A 21,035-nucleotide genomic window follows, 5' to 3' on the forward strand; every position below is an offset into this window, starting at 1 on the left:
AATCTCCAAGTAGCTGAATCCTTTTTATAAGGCCCACACAATAAAATTATTACAACCAAAATTAGTTAATTAAATGATTTTTGATTGCATAATTCATTGGGGGCAATTAATCACATACTACTTCATGACTATCTTTCTATTGTTGGCTTGAAGGGTTATTTGAATCTCTTCCAAATTGTCAAGCAGGAATGTGAATCCTGATGTTCCCTAGACTGTTACCTTACTAAGATGTAGTTGATACTCAATAGATATTTGTTGATTTGATTGGAAGGGTTCCTTTAGAAAACATAACATCAAGTAAAAGGCCATTCTGGGGGGATTAGAGTATATGCATTGTGAATGTTTTCTTCCTGAAAAAAGAATCTCAGGCAAAACTGTTTTTTTGGAGGCAGGTATCAGATGTCTATAAAACAAACCCTGCTACTCAGAGAACTCATTCATCAGGAGCAGGTCATGCCAGACTAACCTCATTTCATTGTTTGACTCGATTAATACACTTGTAGGTTGATCAAGGGAATTTCAAAGACTTACTACACCTGGATTTCAGTGAGACATTTGACAATGATCTCTAATGATATTCTTGAGTACAAGGAAGCAAGAAGTTGACTAAAAAATCAGACAGTTGGCAAAGATGAAAAATGAAAAAAAATGGCATCCCCCCACATATCTGGAGATCTAGATTCACAACTTTCAAATTTTCACTTTCTTTTACCTTGTTGATTAGATCTTAGAAACCTATTTCTCATCTGCAAGACTCTCCCCTCCCAACCTCTTTCCACTATAACTCAATTCTTCACCTTTTCTAGTTTGAACTATTGCAACATTCTCCCAATTGGACTCTTTTCCTTTAGGGTTTTTAACCTGGACTCTGTAAACTTTTTTTGTTTTTTGTTTTTCTTTTAAGTTTTGGTAACATTTCAATATCATTGGTTTCCTTTGTATGCATTTTATTTTATGCATTAAAAATATTCTCAGAAGTATTTATAGGTTTTACTGCCATGCCAAAGATTAAGGCATGCCAAAGGTTAATACTTGATCTTGTGTTTTCCTTCTCTAATCCATCTTCCACACACCTATCAAAGTGATATTCCTAAAGTAAAGCTTTGGTTATGCCATTAACTTGCTTAGTAAGTTCCACTGGCACCATATTGTTCCTCTAGAACAGTGGTTCCCAAACTTTTTTGGCCTACTGCCCCCTTTCCAGAAAAAATATTACTTAGCCTCCTGGAAATTAATTTTTTTTAATTTAATAGCAATTAATAGGAAAGATAAATGCACCTGTGGCCATCACTGCCTCCATGGATCACTGCAGTACCCACCAGGGGGTAGTAGCACCCACTTTGGGAATCACTGCTCTAGAATAAAATACAAACTCCTTTTTTTTGTCACTTAAATTCCTTCAAGATTTAGATAACCTGGGACAGCTGGGTAGCTCAGTGGAGTGAGAGTCAGGCCTAGAGACAGGAGGTCCTAGGTTCAAACCCGGCCTCAGCCACTTCCCAGCTGTGTGACCCTGGGCAAGTCACTTGACCCCCATTGCCCACCCTTACCAATCTTCCACCTTTGAGACAATACACCGAAGTACAAGGGTTAAAAAAAACCAAAACTAAAAAAAAAAGATTTAGATAACCTTAAAAAGTAAATAAACAGATGTCCATCAGTTGGGAAATAGCTGAACAAGTTGTGACATATGATTATAATGGAATATTATTGTTTCATAAGGAATGACAAACAAGATGATCACCAGAAAGCCTGAAAAGATGTATATGAAGTGATACAAAATGAAGTGAGAATAACCTAGAGAAAATTGTACTCAGTGACAACAATAATGTATAGTGATCAATAGTGAATGACAAATATTATCAAGAAGGCAAGGATCCAGGACAATTCCAAGGGACTCATGAGGAAAAAGGCTATCCATTGCCATAGAAGGAACTGATGGAGTCTGAATGCAGATTAAACACACCATTCTTCACTTTATTTCCTCCATGAATTTTTCTCTAGTGTAAGTGATATCTATCTATCTATCTATCTATCTATCTATCTATCTATCTATCTATCTATCTATCTATCTATATCTTCTTTCACATAATGAAAATGGAAACATGTATTGTATGATAACACATGTACAAGCTATATCATATTACTTGCCTTTTTGGGGATCAAGAGGGAGTAGGATGGAGAGAGAGAACATAGGTTGCAAAATGTTAGAAAATGAATATTAAAAATTATATCAGTATGAAATCTGGAAAAAATAAAAATGAAAAAGTAAATAAGAGACAGCTCTATTCAGAATAATTGCAATGAACAATTTTGAGCAAATAATGAAATTTTCTTCTGTTTCTTTGCTGATCTATGGATATCTTCATACTATTTCTCCTCTCTTTACACTTAATCTTCTCCTCTGATCAGTCACTTCCAATCTTTGCCTTGGACCCCTGGAATCCTGATCAGGTAAAAGTTCTCCATATCTATACCAGCCTTAACTGTACTCCTCTTTTATTTCATGCTCTGGAAACAACAGTGAAATCCCTTCCCACCTTCCCTCTTTCCACTCTTGGCTCTGGAAACAATAATCAAATCAATGCAATAATTCTTGGAAAGAATAAGCCTGTCATTTGTCCTATGGCTCTATTCCCAGACTAAAATCACCCTCCTTGGCTACAACTCTCCTATATGTTCTATGCATTTTTTAACCCTTTTAGATTTTAAATTTCTGGAAGACAGTTATTGTCTTACTTTTTAAATTTATATCAACTCCCCTTTTCCTCCCTTCCAAGTACAGGACCTGGCACAAAATAGCTGTTAGTAAATGCCCCGCCCCCCTTTTAAACCCTTACCTTCTGTCTTAGAGTCCATACTAAGTATTGGTTCCAATATAGAAGAACAGTAAGGGCCAGGCAATTGGGGCAAAATGACTTGCCCAGAATCATACAGTTAGGAAGAATCTGAGACTACATTTGAATCCAGGACCTCTCATCTCTACATCTAGTTCTCTATCCACTGAGCCCTTAGCTGCCCCTAGGAAATGCTTTTTGATTCATTTATTTATTCTCTCATTAGAGAAGTACAGATTCTAGGTGTGGAGTAGTGCATATGCTATAAGACACAGTTGGGTTGTCGGTTTTGTTTAATTGTTTTTCTTTGATACAAGGGAATGCTCAGTGTTTAGAGATATTCAAGGAAATAATTATGATGTTAAAAAGGCATTAATAAGGCAAACAGAAAAGATGGGATAGTCAGATGGATTTAGAACTAGCCCTATGAATGGATCTTAAAAGTACTATTTATTAGCTTGACATCAACACAGAGAGAGGGATCTTGGAGTGTCCCAGGGATTTGTCCTTGGTTCTCTGTTTTAATCAATCAGTCATCAAGTATTTCTTAAATGCTTACTTTGGGCCAGGCACTATGCCGGTGCTGGGGATCCATTGTCAAAAGTGGGATAATTCTTGCCTTCAAGAAGCTTACATTTGGGTCATGACTTGCAAGAAGGCATAGAGAACATGGGAGTGGAACTTCCAGTTGATTGAAAGTTAGAGGGAAGAGAAATGGATTGGATGGGGGCAGGTGTGTGGCTTAGTAGATAGAGATCCAGGCCTAGAGATAGGAGGTCCTGAGTTTATATATGGCCTTGATCCTGGGCAAGTCACTTAATCCTAATTGCCTAGCACTCTTCTGTCTTGGGACTCATACTTAGCATTGATTCTGAGATTTTAAAAGGTTTAAAAAACAAAACAAAACACATTGTATGACTGAGTAAGGAGCCATAAAGATCTCAACCGGCTAGCAAGATGGGCCAAATCTACTTAGAAAAAAAGGTAATAAGGATTAATATAAAGTTTTATACTTACATTAAATGAATCATTTGTACAAATATAGGATGGGAAAGATATGATTAAAACGGTTTGTATGAAAAAATATTTTAATGGACTTTCAGGCTTAATATGAGTGAGCAGTTAAATGAAGGAAGATTTTAGGCTACATTATTAGAGACACAGCATATACCACATAAGGGAATGTTTGGCTCAGTTCTGGGTATCACGTTTTGAGGACTTTGCAAAGCTAGAGTATATCCGGGGTGGTTGGTCAGAACAGGAAAGCATACCATACAAAGTTAGATTAAGATTACTGGGGATGCTAAGCCTAGAAGAAAGAAGACTTGGGGGGAATCAGAGAGCTATCTTCAAGTATCTGAAGGATTGTCATGTGGAAGAGGGATTTAGGGTTCTTTGGTTTATGCTAAGAGGGAAGAGTTAGAAGTAATAGGTAAAAGTGTCATAAAGCCAAGCTGTGACTTAGGATACTCATCCCTATAAATCTTCAGTTGAAGGCTGGATAACTTCTTGTTGTGGATGACTCCAGGTCAAGGATGGGTTAGAATGGAGGGCCTCTGGGGGGTCACTGTCAACTCTAAGGTTTACGAAGCTAAAATACAGAATCCCAAGTGCCACTTAAATGGAAGTTACTGTTTTCCATAATAATAATAATAATTAGATAGTCCACCTATACCAAATATACTCTGGTCTGTTTCACTTCTGGGACTTCCTTCCTTTTCTGCTCTAAATGTTCACTCTAATCTGATTTCACTTGTACTGGAAAATGGACACACTGATCTGTCTTAATCCTAGACCCCTTTAGGGGATATTTCTACACTCAAACGAAGGGGGCTAGGGTCAAGGAGATAGTTTCTAATGATCTAGCACAGAGTAGAACAGTGATGGTGAATCTTTTAGAGACCTCAGAGACCAAATACCCAAACTGCAACCCTCATGCTGCATGTGAGCCCCCTGCCTTACCCCCAGACAGGAGAGGAAGTGCTCCCATTGGGCTGCTGGGCAGAGGGACCAGTGATGTGAGAAATGTCCTCAGGTATGTGTGGAGAGGGATAGGGGAGCAGTCTCCTCCAGCATGCTTTGGTATCTTGCCTTAGTCTCGACAAAGGGGAGTAGAAGATGTCCCTGGATGAAAGCCATAGGATGTTGTAGCCTAGGAACTTTGGTATGTGATCCTTTAACATCTCAGTTATCCAGCAAATAAAATCCTTGAGAGCAAGGGCTCTTTTTGTGATAAAAAAATCTTTGTATTCCATTTCCATCTGACTTTTAGTATTAGAGAGTTGTTTAGAGTACTAAGAAAATAAAAGACTTTTCTAGGGATTCATAGCCAATTTTTTTCAGAAAGGGAACTTGGACCCAGGTCTTCTTGGATTGGAAGGTGGTGATGGGGGGGGGGGCAGGGTATAACATGGTATAATATGAAATAAGACTGGAAAGGTAGATGGAAACCGAACTGTGGAGGGCTTGAGATTGTGGTAAATGTTTAACAACTGTAATGGAAAATGTATACAGTGCAATCTGTGTTGACCCTGTACCCCTTCTGGTGATACCATTACACTCAAGCAAAGAGGCTGTGGTCTGTGTGGAGAAGATGGTTTCTTATGATCTGACATAGAGTAGAAGATATCTCTGGATGAAATTATATACTAGTTGTAGAATTCACCCTCTAGAAAAAAAACTAGTATGTAGGGCATACTTTTCAGTTTGTCATTTATTAACATTTCCCCTAACACTTCTGTAAGTATAAATAATCAATAAAACAATAAATCAAGACCTGATTTATAGCATTTGTTGAACAATTGTTTCTTTGAAACCAGTTTGAGTTGGCTCTAGTACATCCTTGGCTTTAAATGCCAGACTGAGGATATTATACTATGTTTTAGAGGAAATAGGAAGCTATTGGGGATTTTTGAATGTATGTGTATGTTTATCTGTGTGAGATGTGGCCAGATGTAGGTTGTCAGTGTCAATTTAGCATCTGTGTGGAGTATAGATTAGAAAGGGAAGATACTGAATGTAGAGAAACCAATTAGATGTTATTGTTGGTAGTTCAGTTGAGAGATAATGAGGGCATGAACTAGGGTAGAGGTTCTGTGTGTATGTGTTGAAATGGAAATGAGAGATGCTGAGAACAAGACTTGGCCACTGATTATATGTATGTAGTGAAAGTCAAGGATGACTCCAAAGTTGTAAACTTGGATGACCAGGAGGATGATACCTCCATTATTATAAATCCGAAAAATTGGAGGATGAATGGATGGATTTTGGAGAAAAATGAGTTCTGTTTTTTGAGTTTGTGATGATATCCAGGAGGAGATATCTAGCAATTAACTATGCATGTTTAATAAATAATTAATTATAATTAAAAATAAAAACAAATAAACAAACCCAAGTTTAATAGTTTAATAATAAAGTTGCCAATAAAGGAGTAGATGGAGTTGAAGAAAGAAATTGGGTAAAGATACATAGATTAGAGGTGTGCAAGCAGAATCTCTATGTAGCTCCCTTGGGAGCTAATGAAATCTTTGAAGAAAAGATTGTAAAGAAAATGGACCAGGACAAGCGTTGGAGAACTCCTAGATTTAATGTCCAGGTAGATGATAATAATCAAAGGATATTGAGATAGAATAGTCAGACAGCTAGGAGAATGAATACAAGTTCCTTGAGGGCAAAGACCATTTTGTCTTTGTATCCCCAGCACCTAATACAGTGTTTGGCACTGTGACAAGTATTTACTACAGTAATTGAGGCTTGCTGAATTGCATCAAAACAAGAGAGATCAATGTCATAGAAGGCAAAGAAAATGTAGAAGATAAGGGGATATTTAACAGTGCCAAACACAGTACAGAGATGAAGAACAAGAACTAAGGAAAGACCATTGGATTAAGCACCTGAAATCATTGGTAGTTTTGGAAGGATCAATTTCAGTTTGGTAAGTGGGGTAGGTAGGAATCTAAAATGCAAAGGATCATCAAGGGTTGGGGAGAAGGTGTATCACTGAGAAAATGGTGGCATCAAGTGTAGACAAGCCTTTCTAGCAGTTTGGTTGTGGAAGGGAGTTAAGTCCAATTTCTTTCTTGGTTCTTTGGCTGCCTTCTAAAATAAGGGAAGGTATTATAAGCAGTCTGTCTCAGTTTGTACACTTGGTAAAAGAAGTTAATTGCTGGATTTTTGTGTCCACAAAATCTAAATTTTAATGAGAAAGCAGCATTCAAGAACCAAATTTGTTTTACCCCATTAGGATGTAGCCAGAAGTACCAAAATTTCAGGGATGTGATCAATGCTTGAGAAAAACAGCCCTGCCAAATGTGGTAATGAAAATTACAAAAATTTCTTAAGGGAAAGATAGATGTTTTCCCCCCCAAATAATACACATTCAGGAAGGAGCTGTGATTTCAGCAGTAGGGGATTCCCAATGTTGGAAATTCTATCAAAGTTCAAATCTCAACCCTTTTGTGACTATGCGTAGCCTTTAGTGGGAAGAAAAGTTAGTGTCAGTGATGGGGTTTGAACTCAAATCTGCCTGACTCCAAATACTCTACTCGAGCCACTCTGACAGGCTGTTTTATTTTTACAAGAAATATTATTTATTTTATAATAAATAATACTAAAAATTTAAGACGTCTTTCAAAAGATAAGGCTACGGTCATCCAAAGGTCGTTAGTTCAAGCTGTGTTTTTGGTTTTCGACTATGGGTGATATAGGTCGGTTGCTGGTGTAAGGTATAAGCATTTCCTTGTTTTTGAGGAAGACCCAAGAAAAATACAATTAAGCCTGGCCCATGAATAACATAGATTACTTTACTCTTCCAGTTTTTTTTTTATTCGTTCTGCATTTTTTCTTCTCCAGCAAAGAGGAAAAAAATAGGCAAAATAGGTCATTTACCTCAAAGTAGTACTCTGGGGCTCAGCTCAGACGTAGATATACCTTAATGTTATAATTATTATTACTAACAGTTATCGGCGTTCTGGGCTGGTTGAGAAAAAAGCTGGCCAAGCTAGGACCGAAATAACTTTCTCCAGGGTCCCCATGGGAATTTGGGAGGAAGAAAAGGCGTCTGGAAGCTCCGGCAGGGCGAAGAGCAGTGGCCAGGGGAGTGCCCGCATCGCCGGCACAAGCCCAGCCTTCCCCCTCGCTCAGTTTCGAAGGGAGCCGGGGCGGGGGGACCCGGACCAAGCCGATGCGCAGCTCCCCGCCCCTGCCTCGCCTCCCTTCTCCGCGTCTCTAAACCCGGACCCGCCCACGTGGGGCCGCAGCCCATCGAATGGCTCGGTGCAACGTGTTGGCGGCGGCTGCGCGGGCTCTTCCGGCCTCTGCCGCTTCCTGCAAAGCAGAACCCCCCACCCCTTGCCCGGCCCCTTGTCTCCTCCAGCCTCCGACCCCCGCAGCTCCCGCCGGCCCAGCCCAGCGCTTCCCCGGCTAAGCGCGAGGCTCTCTGGTTAGCTGCGACGGAGAGCATCATGCGAGCGCTGCCTTTCCCGGTGCTGCTCTTATTCCTGCTGGCTGCTGGAGCCTGGGCTAGCATATCCATTCCTTCTCCCAAGCAGCAGCCGCAGCCGCAGCCGCCAGTGCCGCCGGAGGTAAGCCCCAGGTTGGGGCCGGACAATGCCACCCAGCTGGAAGGAGAGGGGGCGGTGGGCGGCAGCGCCAACCGGAGCGAAACCTTGGTCACCCGCATCTCCAGCCTGCTCCGGGACCTGCCCACCCTTAAGGCGGCTGTGATCGTGGCGTGCGCCTTCACCTCTTTCCTCATCGCCTGCCTGCTGCTCCGGGTGTTCAGGTAGCTTAGCCTCGGCCCGTGCTCTAGCTGGCTCTCTCCCGCTCCCTTCTTCTCTCCTCCGACCCCCCTTCTCTTCTCCCGACAAGCAATGAGGTGTCTTCTAACAGAGGGCCTTGGAAAGCACCAGCAGGGTCGTGTCCTTGATCCCGGAGATGCTCATGGGCCACTAAGAGCCGGGCAGCAGCTGTCATAGTTCATTTGAAACTCATCGTATCATGTACTTGATTTTCTAAGGAAATCTTGATTCTTTCCTCCAGGGTAACTGCAGCAAATTGGGATCCCCTTTCCCGGTGGGGTGGATGTTATGTTGTGGTGGTGTCTCGATTTTTTTTTTTTTTTAACCCCTTTCCTCCTATCCTAGAGACAATACCGTGTATTGGTTCCAAGGCATAAGAACAGTAAGGGCTAGGCAATATGGGTTAAGCAACTTGCCCAGGGTCACACAGCTAGGAAATGTCTGAGGCCGGATTTGAACCTAGGACCTCTCATGTCAAGGTCTAGCTCTCTAACTACTGAGCCACCTAGCTGCCGTGTCTCAATTTTTATACGTTTTGGCAGGAACTTTAGGACTGCTCCTTGGACATCTCCATCTTTTTTTTTTTTTTTTTTTTCCTCAGTTCCCTCCTGAAGGAAATGGCTGGGATCTTCAAGGTTCCTTCAGGCTCTGAAATTCAATGATTGTGATCCTTTGCTTTCTGTCTCCTCTCCACCCTCAGTTTTAGTGTTCCTCTCTTTAGTTTCATTTGATGTCCTTCTTCAACCAAAACAAAATCCAACCAAAACAAAACAAAACAAAACCCTTTGTCTTTCAGGCTTTTCCTTTTAGCTACCATTGTCCCTGCCTTTGGTCTCTGATGTCTTTTCTTCTGGTCCACTTTTTTATCCTCTGAGAAGCGTTGGGGAATTAAGGTACCCAGGTGCTACTACTACAGGCTGGGGGATACTGGGGTTAGAGCACTATCCCAAGAGTCTTGAGATTTCTGTGTTCTAGTCGTGGCTTTGACATTGGTTTTTTGTGTGTGACTGGGCAGCTCTTTTTTTCTGTGTAAACAATCCCTTTGTCCCTCAGCTTCCCCATTCCCCTGCTCTTTCCCTCTTCCCCAATACATTTTTAGGAAGCAGTAGGAAGAGCAATCATAATAGCTAGTATTGATATGGCACTTTGTGACTGCTGTAATTATCCTCATTTGGGGATGAGAAAAACTGAGGCAGAGGTTGAGTGACTTGCCTCAGGTGACACAGTTGGTGCTGAGGCTAGACTTGAACTTTCCACAGGAGGACTATTGCTCCATCTGCTACACTATTGCTTAGGTCAGAAGACCTGCATTTGGAACTTAAGATGTTTTGCTTAGTAGCTTTCTGTAACACTTGGAACTTTTCTGAGCTCATTTCCTCATCTGTAAAGTGAGGATAATAGTATGTGTGCTACATATATCACAGTTTTTTTTTTTTTTTGGTTTTTTTTCCTCTACCTGTGATTTCATCTGTGTACAGAACTCACCTTGCAGATTAGCAAATCATTTGTCAAGTGAATTGCCCAAGAGGACTAAGAGAGGGTGACTTGCCCAAGATCACACAGCTAGTATGTGTCAGAGAAAAGACTTACTTAGGGCTTTCTGATTCCAAAACCAGTTCTCTGCTACGCTCTGATGACCTCTCATAATTGGGGGACCATCGATTTAGAAAGTGAAGGGTCCTTATTTTACATTTAAGGAAACTGAGGCCCAAAGTGGTTAATGACTTAACTAGGGTCACTCCCAGGGTGAAACTATTAAGTAACAGCTAGGATTAGAATTCAAGTTCTTCCCTTCCAAATTTAGTGCTCTTTCTGGAGACAAAGATATTGGCAGTAAAAGCACTTTGTGACCACACAATACTACATAAATATAAGCTATTATTTTATTTATAATAGAGTAGAAAAATTGGGATATAAATATAAAAAAATTAAGCAAAAGTTGAGTAAATGAAATAGGCTTGTGCGCTAAGGAACTTTTAAATTAAACTTTTATAGATTTTAGGGCCAAGGTAATGGGTTGATTACATTTCAGGCCACATAGGTGGTGTTGGGAGGGATGCTGAAGGGGCTGGGGGGCTTGTGCCTGAGAGCTTTTGGAAGGGTTTAATGTTCACCAAGGGAAATGTGTATCTGTGTGTGGCCACACAATAATGCGCTGAAGTAGCATTTTGTGTAATGGCTGCAAGATGTTGATTCTGCATGAAGCGTAACAAATGTATGTCTTATTGCCCAGCTGAGTTTAGCTGCCGTTAACCTGTAGGGAGTCAGTGTTTCATGGGTCATGTACCTCCCTCCCTGGGCTATCAAACCAACTCTTTGATGTCTGTTGTATTCATAGAAGCAGGCACGAAACCAGCAGCTTACTACCTAAGACTATGAGCTCTGCCAAAAGAGGAAGAACCATAGGTAGAAATTTGGGGTTCTTGATGAAGAATTATGTGATTTGGTGCTGTAGAACTTTGGGTAAAGGATTTTCCATATGTAGAAATGAAAATAAACAGCACACACCCAGAAGTGAGGGGGCTATGAAAAACAAGAGATGGGAACCCAAGAATCCCAGAATCCTGCAGGCTTTCCAGTTGGAGAAGACTTAAGTGGTTAGAGAAGCAATTGCTTGGAGATTTCAATCACTAGGTTGGGCCAGAACATGAAACCAAAGCCATAAAACTAAGAAAAAAAATTTAAAGAAAATATTTTAACTCTTTAACCAGCATGTTCCTTGTTATTGCCCCAAGAATAGGAAATAGAATATAAACCAGCATGGTTCCAGATGTGAGAGGACTGCCCTGCATATTTGAGTCATGCAGCTTACTCTACCAGCTAGGAAGGGGGTGGATTCTTGTTTACTTGGGAGTGGAATGATAAAAAAGAGATTAGTTTTGCTGAGAAACAGCTGTCATGGCAAACTGATTAGCATTCTCTCCTCCTTTAAACCATTTCTGAATAAGCTGCTGATTCTACACCTGTGGGCAGGAAGAGCTTAATTAGCTACCCATATTGGCAAAAAGGAAACTCACCATAGACTCAGTAAATCTAATACTTAGAAAAGTACTTCTTTTGGGAAATTCCTTTTAAATTTTCTTTGACTTGGATTCTCTAAGGATCGTTTTCATGGCTAGTTGTTAAAAAGCTGGATTAGAACTGATGACATCAATGAACCAGGTTTGTTTCTTTTGCCTTTTTTTTTTTAGAAGGTGATGAGTTTAGGGGTGAAGAGTGGTGGGAAATTCCTCTCCTAGCAAGATCAGAGGACCTCCTTTCCTGGTGTTTTCACTCTATTCCCTTCCCTTCATATAAGTAAATATTTCAGTCAAGCTTGATTGGTCATCATCCCCTATTCATGTCCTGCACTTTCCTGATGCTGTTTCAGTGAATTCTGTGGATCCTGTCAAAATCCTCTGCCTGGCCTTTAATGACCCAAATTATATCTTCTCCATGAAACCTTCTATGATCTTTTTTGCTCTTCTCTCCACGGGCTATGATCTCTTCCTCTTAACTCACTGTACTTTGTCTCTATCTTTACAAGTATCATATTCTATTTTGTTTTACAGATGTTTGACTAACTGCTATTTCCCCTACTAAATAGTAATCTTTTGAAGGCTTATTTCTTTTTATTTCACACACCTACAAGCACAGTGGCTTGTATATAGCAGGTAATGAAGTAATATCGAAAAACAGAGATGCTGTGAAACAAAAATGGAGACAAAATGTTTGAAAAAGTATCATGTACCTCCACTGAATGAATCATCCAATCCAAAAAAAAGGGCTTGGTAACTGAAGTGGAGGGAGATAAAAAGAGGGATTAAAAGAATTGACCAGGGGATAGCTAGGTGGCTTAGTGTATAGAGAGGCAGACCTGGAGATGGGAAGTCCTGGGTTCAAATGTGAACTTAGATGCCTCCTGTGTGACCCTGGGCAAGTCACTTAACCCCCCATGGCCTAGCCCTTACCCATCTTCTGCCTCGGAACCCATACAATGTATTGATTCTAAGATGGAAGGTAAAGTTTTAAAAAATTTTTGGCTAACTGGAGGCAGCAGTGCTTTTGTTTCTGATCTTAAGATCAAAATAGTAGTTCTTGAGTTGCCCCCTAGTTACTTTTCCTTGGACTTTTCCCTTAGTAATTCTCACGTTTTATTCCTTGCATCGAGATCATAGGTCAGAACTTTAGAACTGGAAGGTACTTCAGAGCTGGAGGAATGACTCTGGAATCAGGAGGACCTGAGTTCAAATCCTACCTCAGACTTTATTAGCTGTGTGACCCTGGGCAAGTCATTTAACTCTGTTTTGTTCCAGTTTCCTTATCTATAAAATAACCTGGACAAGGAAATGGCAAATCATTCCATTATCTTTGCCAACAAAACTCCAGATAGGGTCGGGGAAAAGTCAGATTCAACTAAATCAACAAAACAATAACATCCCTTGCTCTTCTAGCCTTACATGCTCAATATTTAATTTATGATAACATATATTAATAGGATGTCTTATTACATGATTATTATTTAATGTAAATTTATCATTTCTCCTGTTTTTCTCAAGATGATTCGACTAAAAGTTTTATGAATAAGGAGAGTATAGTCAGTCTCTGATTTACAAACACTCAGTTTACAAATTACCTATCTATAGCAATGTAGTACTGTTTTCCTTTTTCCATTCCTAGTTTTTCTCATTAGCAGATAAAGTGTGCATTCGGACACGGGCCAAGTGAAGGAGATGGCCGAGGTAAACTGACCTGGTGGCGGATTCTAAGTGAAAGTGGCTTGCCTAGAAATGACCCGTTTCCCTTCTGAAGAACCATCAATCTAGAGCTGGAAGGAGCCTCAGAGGCCAATTCCCTCCCCCCCCCCCTCATTTTACAGATGAAGAAATTGAGATCCAGGGAGCTAAAGTGAAAACAAAAACAACCTTTTATAGATGTGATAGCAAATATCATTATAACCAGTAAGGTTTACTTTATCACCATTTATATTTGATATAAATGGCTTTTGAAGCATAAAATGTCATCACTTGACTCGTCAGAATTTTTTGTCTCTTTGTTCCCATTTACTTTCTGCTTAAATTGCTGTATTTAATGTGTACTTTTGTTCTTGTTCAACCACTTCTTCAGAAGTTACTATAAATTCCTCCTATCTGAAAGGAGCGTTTTCTTTGGCACTTGTGGTTGGGGTGGGCTGGGCAATATAGGTCAGCCAATATTTCCCCAGATTGGATCTGTGGCAGAACTTCAAGGCAGGATTGATTCTTTCCTTGTGGAAGCTCCTAAGACCCTGAGAACTCTGTTTAGAGTGTGTATACCAGGCAGAAGCCAAACAGTAAATACCTCCCCCTCCCCAACCCCAACAGACTACTTTTGCTTATAATTGTAGGACTAATGTCATTTCGATTATATGGGGAAAAATCCCCCCTATATCTCTTTGGCAATGAAAAGGAGCTAAGTTGATTATTCTTACTACTTTAAAAGAGAATATCAACATTGCTTTGGTTTGATTATCATGATGAAAATGCTTTAGAACTGAAACTTTTATTGAGTGTTTTATGTTTCACAATGCAATAAAGTGACAAAGTGTCACCGTAGATAGATGGCTAGACTTGAATCAAGAAGATCTGAGTTTGAATCTTGCTTCAGACAGTAACTATGACCTTAGACAAGTCACTTAATCTTTCTCAGCTTCAGTTTTCTCACCTTCAGGGTAGGGATAATAATAACAACTACTTCCCGGGGACCTTGTTGGGATCAAATAAGATAATATGTGTCAAGTATTTTGCCAAAGCTTAGTTATCATTATTCTTGCTTAATGAGTAAAGGTATGTCCACCTAAATAAACTGGATAAAAATCAAAGTGAGAGTGTGCCTTTTTTAAATTAGAAGTCATAAGATTTAGAAATTACTTCCCACTTGCCTCTTACCCTGTGCCTTCTGCTCTGTTGTGTAGATATTTCACTTGATAAATAATCTGCTGAACTTTAAAATACTAAGTGCTACTCTAATGCATTTAAATTATGATTCAATTTATGAAAATTTAATTTATATTTGAGTTTTATGAAACAAATCTTTTTTAAATTGAGATATTCCTGTACCCAAAATATTTAGATCAGAGCATCTGCCTCCCTAGACTGTTGAACCCCAAGGGTCTAGATTTTTTCTTCCTTTTGAGACCTCACTGTACTTTCCTCTGCTTGGATATTGGATTTCTCCGTTACATCAATAACATGAATTGAGTTTTATGCCCTGTAGTTCTACTTCTTATGCTAAGCAGTGGGTCTGCAGGAAGTGCTGCTTTCTGCCAAGTGGAAAAAGAAAATCTTCCCTTTAATTTGTTTCTGAGCCTTTTGTTTTAATGTGTTTTTGTCTTTATACTATTCACACTGTAATGCTTTTGAGTTTTAAGGTCTCTGTAAGTGCTTGTCTTGTAGATACAACATGAAGTATTAAATAAATAAATACAATATTGTAAAAGGAAAGATGAAAGCGCTGATGGATACGTTTTGCAGTCTCCCCCAGAAATGACAAAATAAATGGAAATAAATTAAGGTTTTAGTGACATTTACTATGATCCAGTGAGATTATCCTCCTTGCTGTACCTCTTATGAGATACCCCGTCTCCCAACTCTAGATATTTTCACTGATTGTCCCTCATACCTGAAATTCTTTCTGTTCTCATTGCTCCCTTCGTTCTTCCCTGCCTTCTTTCAAGTTCTAGCTAAACTCATACCTTTCACAGGTAGCTTTTCCTGATCTCTATGAATTCTAGTGCCTTCTCTCTGTTGATTATATCCAATTTATCCTTTATATGGCTTGTTCATAATTATTTGCATGGCATCTCCCCCATTGAACTGTGAGCTCCATGACAGAAGGGGGCTACCTTTTGCTTTTTTTTTTTTTTTTGAATGCTAACATTGCAGCCCAGTGCCTGGCACATAGTAGGTACTTAACTGTTTATTGACTCACTCTGAAGGCTTAAGAAAGAAAACAAGGGTAGAAGGGCGTTACAGGCAAGGATAATGTTATGAGTAAAGGTTCAGACGTAGAAAGCATAAGACATTTCCAGAGGACAATGTATAGATCATTTTGACTGGAATGATGAGCTGGGGAAGATGGAAATAATGCTGGTAGATAGATGAAACAGATTTTAGACTAGATTATGGAGGGTCTTGAACTGGTTCTTTGATGGAGAACCACTAAAATTTTGAGCAGGGTAATAAATGAAATTGTAAAAGGTATGTATTAGGAGAATTAATCTAGTAATAATGTACTATATAACTTAGAAACTGGATGCAGTGAAAGAGCCTAGCAATACTCCAAAAATGGATGGAATTTGTTGAATTTGAATTTGTAGATGAAGGTAGTAAGGGAAAGAGAGGATTAAAAAGTGACTCTGAGGTGACAGGATGATGACATCCATTAAAGAATCAAGTCAAGAGAGAGCTAGTTTGAGATGTCTGACAATGAGCTAAGTTTTAGGTTTGAGTTTGAGGTGAGTGCAAATGTTGGAGATGTGAGACTAGAACCAGGAGACAGATAGGAAATCATAAATTTTTAGGAATTGACCTTTGAGGTAATCTGATTCAACTCCTTCATTTTATATCCACAGGAAGAGGTCAGAGGGATCAAGTGACTCCAAGGTCACATTGGTAGTAAATAGCAGAGCCAAGATTTGAACCTAGTCTGTGACTTCAAATCCAGTGCCCTTTCCACAGAATGGCGGCATTTTCATGGAGGTGATAGTTAAAGAATGGGGAAGTATGAAATATTCAGGTGTAAGAAGAGAAGAGGGTTAAGAGCAGAATTTTCTGAGGCTTTTCACAGAATCGGTGATGGAGTGGGAAGAGCAGGTTCATGATAAAGATGTTTCTACAGTAGTTTCCACTTTGCTATATGGTTTCTTATAAAGGGTGCAGTGCTCATGAGGTCATATTATATTGGTATATTGTCATAATATATTGTCATAGTATATTGGTCATAATGAATAGAGAACTGGCTTTACAATCAGGAGGATCTGTGTTCTCAAGTCTTGCCCCTAAAACACAGCTATGTGACTCTAGAGAGGTTACTTCATCTCTCAGTTTCCCTAGGAAACTCTCTAAGACTAAATTGCAGGGCAGATACCAAACTGCTTTGGTAGAGGAAGCTTCTGAGATTTCTCTATATTTATGAAATCCCTAAAATGAAAAGTCCAACACGGCAAATAATAAGATTATTACACCATGGAAGTTGATCGGTTTACCCTTTTTTTAGGGATGAGGGTGGTGAAAACTAACTCCTAATGATCCTGCTTTTTAAAATTCTCTTGAGAATGGCCTTCTCATTCTCCATTGGCATCACAAACCCTAATTTGTTTGGCTGAAAAAAAAAAGTACTCAGCCTCTTGTAAACATAAGTGAAAACCTGGAGAAACTTGTCTGACAGAATTTGTCGTCACTCTTTTCCCCAGTGACTCCTCTAACAGATTAAACATAGAGGGTCACTGAGACCTGGCATGATGATGAGGGGAGTTTGGAAAGTTTTCAGGAGAGCTCTGAGTAGTTACTTCCTGGAAGATTAATATGTAATTGTGTATCTGCCTTCCAAAGGTTAAAGGAAGGAGAGTAATGGGGACTATGTGTGTATGTTTGGGAGGAGGAAACCACGGAGTTACAAAGAAAACCTGAGATTTTAACTCTCCTCTCAAAAAAAAAAAAAGGGCTTTTATGTTTTAATTGTTCGAAGTTATTTTACCTATACTCTCTCCAAGACTGTGAGTAGTTGTGGACATATACTTGGCTTTCTCCATCTGTCTTCTGCCTTCCACTCCCCAAACCTACTGTTTCCTGGCATAGCACCACTTCCCTGGTACAGTAACTGGCACCCATAATAGTGTGCTCTGATAGACCAAAAAAAGTTAAGTGATAAAGGATGTGACCTGAAGGTTATAACACTGATGCAAACAGGTGGAAACCATGCAATTTTTGTGATCTAGGGAGACTTTGAAGCACAGAGATTTTCTTAGTATTCTTTTTGAAAGAATTCTTAAAAATTAATGTCATATAAGACAATTTTTGGAGGGTGGAGAGGAGAGGGAGCATGTACTAGTGATTTCATTGGTGTATGACTTCTAGGTTAGAACTTCCTCTATCACTTTAGAAGAACAGAGTTGCTTGGCGTTACTCAGAGGTTTATCAACTTGCTTTTGACTCCTAGGATCTTATAATTAAAGTTATGTAGTGTTTTAAATTTGGCAAAGTGATTTTTCATTTGAGCCTCACAAAAACTACTTTAAAAGAAGAACCTTTATTACCCCCTTTTACAGATGAGAAAGCTAAGGCTCTGAAAGGTTAAGGAGACTTGCCCAGGGTTTTATATCTCTCTCTCTCTCTCTCTCCTACAAATTGCCCCAATGAAGACAGGTTTTCTCCTTAAAATATAAAAATGTGGATAGGTCTGCAGAATTTCCGGAGAATCTTCTTTTTTTCTCTCTCATAAAACTTGGTGGGGAGCAGTTATAGCTTGATTGTTCCTTGTCTTTCTTCCCTAACCCTCAGGGTAGGAAGATCTCCGGTCCAATTCCAAAGTCAAAAATGTAAATAAGCCCGATTGCTAGGAAATTTATGCTCTCATAGCAGTGCCTTTTTGGTTGAATGGAATTTACTAACCCACCTGTCATTGTAGTCTTAAAGGCTCAGGTTCTGACTTTTGTGCATAGTGTATCAATAGCTGCCCTGGAGAATCTGACTGCAGTAACAAATTATTTCTTGAGCAGCATAGATTTGGGACACTTTCCCCCAGCCCTTATCAGATGTGCAGGAAATGGATGTGTTGGGCTTGACAACACTAGGCCATGGCATTCCATTTCCATACATATTCAGGCACTGCTCTCTTTCCTTTGTCACAGGCAGAGAGTTGAAAAGTCCCAGTAAAGTGACTTTGTTTTCAGCTTTTGAAAAAATCTGGCTTTAATCAGGGTAAGGTGAAACGGTGGAGCCCAGCTAAAGAAGAAAATGATTGACACCTTTTGAAAATAGTCTCTCTTTTTATAGTCACCTTCAGTTTTTTATTTATTGTTAACTGTACTGAGTGAATAACTAGCCAAGAGAATGTTATTATAGGCTTATATAGTCCTCTTCTAGGTAGTTTTCTTCTCTTTTCTAAAGCTTTACTTACACTACATGGTCCCATTATCAGCAGGTTGGAAGTATTTGACCTGAGTGTCAGCCACAGCGTAGGAATTGGGTAGTCAGTGATTCTAAGGTCTGTAGCACTTGGTAATTTCTCCTTTCTGTTTGGGGCTGTCTAATATTTCAAAATCTATCATAAGCCGTGTTATTCTGGTAACAGATTAGGTATTAATCACAATAATCATGCTTTACATTTTTAGAATTCCTTATGCCTTTTCAAAATACTTGAATCTATTATTCATTCAAGAGACATTACGTATCAACTGTGAAGATATTAAATTTCTACTGTGTACAAGACACTGTGGGAGGCTATAAAATTTGGAGATACAAACCCCTTTGGCGTCTACCTGCCACCAGATTCTCACTTATGGCTCCAAGAAGCTGTAGCATGCTACCCCCTGGTAAAACTGGCTTGGAAGATGGGCTGAATCAGGTTAAGGGTAAGTGACAGGTTTTCAGACTCATTAGTGAGTTAGATGGGGTGTCTGTGCCAGAAATGTGAAGTTTTCCCTTGGCAGAATGGGTTGATGAAGACATTTTGTTCCAATAGTCATGAAGACCGTTGAAGCTGGTACTATGAAGTGCTTAGAATCTGGGTCAGATATCAAAGCAGCCAAGGGTGTCCACTGCATCCCAGACCATCACCAGTCATCTTGATTTTTGTCTTGCTACAGGACTTTTTAGTTCAGTTACTTTGGAAAAGTGAGTGTGGCTGATGAATTTGTGCAATTCTGCTTCACTTAAATCAAATTCACCCTCAAGTCAGGACATCACCCTGTAATGTCATTGTTCTCCTTCAGAAATGAAGTCAACAACAGCAGCCTTGTCCTCTTTCAGTTTATAATCTAAAAGAAGAGATATATGACATAATACAAATATTACTACAATGCAGCACATTTATGTGACAAGTGCCTTTTAAGTGGTACTGGTGATAAATGCTTAGGGAAACTGAAGGGGTGGTATTAGATGACCTTTAAGACAGTCTCTGGCTCTAAAATTATGAGTCTACGAGTTCTGATGAGGAGAAGAGAACTTCTGGCAGAGGTGATGAGAGATTTCATGAAGTCTGTAGCATTTGAGCTCTCAGTCTTGTCAAGTAGACTTATGGCAAAATTTATTCCCATTTGGCAGATGAGGAAATTGAGGTTTAGACAGGCTGAGCAATTTGTCAAAAAATCATACAGCTAGTTATTAGAGAAGCCGAAAATACAACTTCCAGCCCAGTTTGCTAAACATCCCACTTCAGAATGAATCTTCAGACAAATAAAAACTGACTCGTGGTTGTATTTGTAAAGAGTGCCACTTTCTGAATTGGTTGACTGGTAAATTGTTCTCCTGATCCTTCTCCTTCTAATTTTAAAATCTCCACATTATTATAGGATTTTAGAATCAGAAGGGATTTTAGAGATCACTTAGGACAACCCTCTCATTTTAAAGATGCACAAACTCTGAGGCCCAGTGAGGTTAAATGATAGGACTAAAATCATATATGTCATAAATGTTAAATCTTAGCCAAGATTGGCTTACTAAATTCTCTGCTTACATATTTTCTTCAAGTAAAATTGTGACATTTTAAATTAGAAATAAATTAACTTAAGCTTCAAATATGAAAGAAGATCTTTGGTCATTTTCTATTTTTTATTTTTGCTTTCTTTTATGTACTTTTTTATGAGTTATGTGGCAGAGTCAAGTTTAAGTTGTAATATGAAGAGTGATAAAAGTGATTTTGGAGTAAGCTAGGTGACAGTGGGTAGAGCACCAGCCTTGGAGTTGGGAGGATCTGGGTTTAAATATGGCTTTATTTACTTTCCAGCTGTGTGTCCCTAGGCAAATCACTTAAATTCATAGTCTGCCTAGCTCTTTCCCTTCTGTCTTAAAGTTGTTACTAAGAAAGTAAGCATTAAAAAAATTTTTCAAATGATACAAATGTGAAGACAATACAGTAGTTTCTTGATAAAACCTGTGGGAACAGCAAGGTGGTACAGTGGATAGAAAGATTTCCTGGTCTGGTGCTCATCATGTGCCTGGAGTCAGGAAAATCTGAAGTTCAAATCCAACCTTCAATACTTCATTACTAGATGTGTGACCCTTAGCAAGTCATTTAATCTTTGTTTACTCATCTATAAGATGCAGTGATAATAGCACCTACCTCTCAGGATTGTTGAGAAGATCAAATGAGATAATATTTGTAAAGTAGTGTCTGGCACATAGTAAATACTACATAAATATTGGCCCTAATTGTTACTAAA

The 21,035-nt window shown here is 39.3% G+C and overlaps 1 protein-coding gene across 2 annotated transcripts in view; it reads left to right on the top strand.

Annotated features, from left to right (window-relative positions):
- Positions 1-8,247: 8,247 nt before the first annotated feature.
- The window catches only part of FAM174B (family with sequence similarity 174 member B), a 36,462-nt gene continuing 23,674 nt past the window's right edge, over positions 8,248-21,035 (top strand). For both annotated transcript variants that reach the window (XM_044662466.1, XM_044662467.1), the window contains exon 1: positions 8,248-8,619. In XM_044662466.1, the coding sequence (XP_044518401.1) occupies positions 8,300-8,619 (320 nt within the window). In that variant the 5' untranslated portion in view covers positions 8,248-8,299. The remainder of the gene's footprint in view (positions 8,620-21,035) is intronic.

Source organism: Gracilinanus agilis, chromosome 2, assembly GCF_016433145.1.
Source record: "Gracilinanus agilis isolate LMUSP501 chromosome 2, AgileGrace, whole genome shotgun sequence".
Taxonomy (NCBI): domain Eukaryota; kingdom Metazoa; phylum Chordata; class Mammalia; order Didelphimorphia; family Didelphidae; genus Gracilinanus; species Gracilinanus agilis.